This window comes from Penaeus vannamei, chromosome 13, assembly GCF_042767895.1.
Source record: "Penaeus vannamei isolate JL-2024 chromosome 13, ASM4276789v1, whole genome shotgun sequence".
Lineage (NCBI taxonomy): Eukaryota > Metazoa > Arthropoda > Malacostraca > Decapoda > Penaeidae > Penaeus > Penaeus vannamei.
Genome location: NC_091561.1, coordinates 38903479 through 38907642, shown reverse-complemented (window position 1 = coordinate 38907642; position 4164 = coordinate 38903479). Strand labels below are relative to the sequence as shown.

The 4164-nt window shown below is 45.2% G+C and overlaps 2 protein-coding genes across 3 annotated transcripts in view; one reads left to right on the top strand and one right to left on the bottom strand.

The window, feature by feature from the left end:
* LOC138863817 (lachesin-like) overlaps positions 1–4164 on the top strand; it is a 100683-nt gene that overhangs the window by 43195 nt on the left and 53324 nt on the right. The gene's annotated exons all lie outside the window — the stretch shown is intronic.
* Positions 3–921, bottom strand: LOC138863761 (salivary glue protein Sgs-3-like). The gene is made up of 2 exons (XM_070128606.1): positions 486–921; positions 3–58 (listed from the first exon to the last, which is right to left on the bottom strand). The coding sequence occupies exons 1-2, from the start codon at positions 919–921 to the stop codon at positions 3–5; spliced, it is 492 nt and encodes a 163-aa protein (XP_069984707.1).

Here is a 4164-nt window from a genome sequence, read left to right as displayed (position 1 = left end):
CCTTAAATGACAATCCTGGCTAAGACCGTTGAAATAATCTTTTGCTTGGCTAAGACCGCTGAAAATTGACTTATACTTGGCTAAGACCGTTGAAATAATCTTTTGTTTGGCTAAGACCGCTGAAATTTTTACTAATGCTTGGCTAAGATCACTGAAATAATGATTTATGCTTGGCTAAGACCGCTGAAATAATGACTAATGTTTGGCTAAGACCGCTGAAAATTTGACAGTATCTTGGCTAAAACCGCTGAAAAACTAACTAGTACCTGACTAAAACCGCTGAAAAAAAACTAACCCTTACCCAAGACTGCTGAAGAAAAGACTAATACTCGCCCAAGACCGCTGAAATAATGACTAATCCTTGGCTAAGACCGCTGAAATAATGACTAATTCTTGGCTAATACCGAAATAACGACTAACTCTTACCCAAGACTGCTGAAGAAAAGACTAACCCTTACCCAAGACCGCTGAAAGAAAAGACTAACCCTTACCCAAGACCGCTGAAATAAGGGCTCCAGCTGCGTGGCGTGGCGTGGCGTGGCGTGGCGTGGCGTGGCGTGGCGTGGCGTGGCGTGGCGTGGCGTGGCGTGGCGTGGCGTGGCGTGGCGTGGCGTGGCGTGGCGTGGCGTGGCGTGGCGTGGCGGGGGTCGGGGTCGTGGCGTGGCGGGGCGTGGCGTGGCGGGGCGTGGCGTGGCGCGAGTGGCGGCGTGGCGGGGGTCGTGGCGTGGCGTGGTGTGGCGTGGCGTGGCGTGGCGTGGCGTGGCGTACGGGAATCTTGCGTGGCGTGGCGTGGCGTGGCGTGGCGTGGCGTGGCGTGGCGTGGCGTGGCGTGGCGTGGCGTGGCGTACGGGAATCTAGCGTGGCGTCGTTGGGTAGCCTGGGGAGCCATGGACCCGTGCCAGCGCTGCAGAAGATAAACATTTTGCTTCGTGCTGCAACTGGAGGAGTTCTTAAATAAGGGCTGATGAATGAGGGAGAGAGAGAGAGAGAGAGAAAAGGAGGGAGGGAGGGGGAGAGAGAGAAAGGGAGAGGGAGGGAGGTGGGAGAGAGAGGGAGATAGGGAGGGAGGTGGGGGTGAGAGGGAGGGAGGGAGGGTGGGAAAGGGAAAGGGAGAGGGAGGGAGGTGGGAAGTGGGAAAGGGAAAGGGAGGAGAGGGGAGAGAGAGAGGGGGCGGTGGGAGAGGGTGGGAGGGGGAGCAGAGTGAGGGAGGAGGGTGGGGAGGGGGAAGTGGGAGAGAGAGAGAGGGGGGGAGGAGGAGAGAGAGAAGGAGAAATGAAAAGGGGTAACGAGAGAGAGGGGGGGAGGAGAGAGAAGGATAGATGAAAAGGGATAAAGAGAGAGAGACAGAGACAGAAAGAGGAGGGATGGAGAGGAAGAGGAGGAGAGTGAGAGACAGAGGGTGAAAAAAGTAAGATACAAGAAAGAGAGAGCAAGAGAAGAAGAAAAAGGAGAGGGCAAAGAAAGAAGAGAAAATATTATTAAATCTAAAATAACTTTCCTTATTTTCATATTCTTTTTCATCATCTTCTTCCCTTTTTCTTGTTCTTCCTTGTAATTCTGATTTATTTTCTTCTTGTCTGACTCCTTCGTTCACCTCCCCTTTTCTCATCTTTATCACTCCGTCTCTATTCTCTTGGCGTTCAGCTTTTTTTCCGCTTATTTGCATTTTTTCTTGTATTTCCTCCATTCCCCTTTTCATTCTCATTTTCTCCTTCTCCCTCTTCGTCATCCCTCTCATTATCTCTCTTTTTACTTTATTTCTCCTATTTTTCTCTCTCCTCTTCGTTCACGTCTTGCCCTTCTTCCCTTTCCTACTATATCTCCTTTTCTTCCTCCTCCTCCTTCTTCTTCCCTTTTCCTCCTATTTCTATTTTTCTTCCTCCTCCTCCGCTTCTTCCCTTTCCTCCTATAACTCCTTTTCTTTCTCCTCCTTCTCTTCTTCCTTTCCTCCTATTTCTCCTTTTCTTCCTCCTCCTTCTCTTCTTCTTCCTCTCTTCTTCCTCAAATCCTACTTCATCCTCCTCCTCCTCTTTCCTCTACTGCTCCTTTCTTCTCTTCCTCCTTTCCCACTCTTTCTTCTCCTTCACTTTCCCTTCCTCCTTTGCCTTCTCCTTCTCTTACTCCTTCCCTACATCCATCCCCTCCCTCTTCCTTTCTCTCCTCCTCAATTCCTCCTTCTTTCCTCTTTTTTCCCTTTCTCTCCCCTTTCCTCTCCTTCTTCCTTCCCTCTTCTTACCCCTCCTTTTTCCTCCCCCTCTCTCCCCCTTTCTTTCCCTCCTTTTCCCTCTTTCTCCCTCCCTTCCTCCTTCTGATCCTTCCCTCCTTTCCCTTTCCTTTTCCTCCTCCTTCCTTCTTCCTTTTTTCCTCCTTTTCCCTTTCTTCTCTCTCCTCCTCCTTCATTTCCTCTTTCTCTGCCCAAGTTCCTCTCCCTCCTTCTTCCTTCCTCCTCCTCTCTTCTTTCCTTCCTCCCTCCCCTTTTTCCTTTTTCTTCCTTCTCTCCTTTTCCTTTCCTTTTCTTCCCTCCTTCCTCCTTCTTCCTTCCCTCCTCACCCCCTTATTCCTCTTTTTTCCTTCCCTCTTTTATCCCCTCCCCTCATTCGCCCCCTCCCTTCTCCTCCTTATTCCTTCCCTCCTTTATCCCCTCCCCTCCTTCCTCCTTCTTCCTCCCCTCTTTTCACTTCCTTTCTTCCCCCTAGACACCACATCTTCCTTGGACCGAGATCATTAATTACAGGAAGTGCAATTAAGAAGCAAAAGTTGTCATTTAAAACGGGAGTGAAAAGTGGTGATTGAAGGGAGGAAGAAGGAGGAAGTGGAGAGGAGGGGATGGAAGAGGAGAGGAGAAGGAGGAGGATGTGGAGAGGAGGTAGGGTGAGTGGGGGGGGGGAAGAAGGAGGAAATGGAGGAAAGAGATGGTGGAGGGTGTGGAAGGGGGGTAGGAAGAAGGAGAGGAGGAGGATGTGGAGAGGAGGTAGGGTAAGAAGGGAAGAGGAGGAGAAGCTGAGGAGGAGAAGAAAGAAGGTGGAGAGGGGGTGAAGGGAGGAGCAGATGTGGAAAGGGGGCAGGAAGAAGAAGAAGAGGAAGATGGAAAAGGAGAGGAGAAGGAGGAAGATGTGGAGAGGAAGTAGGATGAGAGGGGGAGGAAATAGAAGGAGGAGAAGTAAGAGAGGAGGAGAAAAGGGGAGGAGGAGGGTGTGGATAGGGGGTAGGGTAAGAAGGGGGAGGAGGAAGAAGGAAGAGAGGAGGAGAAAAGGAGATGGGGAGGTCGTGGATAGGAGGTAGGGTAAGAAAGGAGAAGGGTTGAAATAATTACCTTATGGTGTGATGTGATACTGAATTTCTTTATGTGAAGTGTTATCTGTTCATTACTGGTGAACATCCATTACTTATCTATGTATTAATTTGTTTATTTCACGATGTAAATGTAACTAAATAATTTTGTTTTTTACTTATTTTTTTTTCAGTAATCAGAATTTTAGGTGAATTCCGAAATTGTCCAACCTCTTTAATCCCATGTTTCACAATAATAATAATGATAACGATGATGATATTAATAGTAATGATGATGAGGCTTATAATAATGATAATAGTAATAATAATATCAGTAATGATATTAATAATGCTAGTGATAATGATAAGGATAATTATTTTAATTATAACAACGATAATAATGATAAGGATAAGGATCATTTTAATGATAACACTAATGATACTGATGATGGTAATGCTACCACTAATGATAAGAATAACTATAATAACCTAATAATTATGATAATCATAATGATAACAATGATAACAACAATAATGAGAATGATAATAATGATAAAAATAACAATGATGACAGTAAAATTAATAGAGGGAATGATAAAAATAATAATGATAATAATAATAACATACAACAAATCATATAGATTAACCAATCACAACAACACCGATAACGATAATACCAATTACGACAATAACAACAATGATATCAATAACAACGATACCAATCACAACAATAAAGAAAAAAAAACATTTGCAACAATAACAACAATACCAATTACAAAAAAACATTTGCAACAATAATAACAATAATAATCACAGCAATAAAAGAAAACAAAACAAAAAATGACATTTGCAACAATAATAACAATACCAATCACAACAATAAAAAGTCATTTG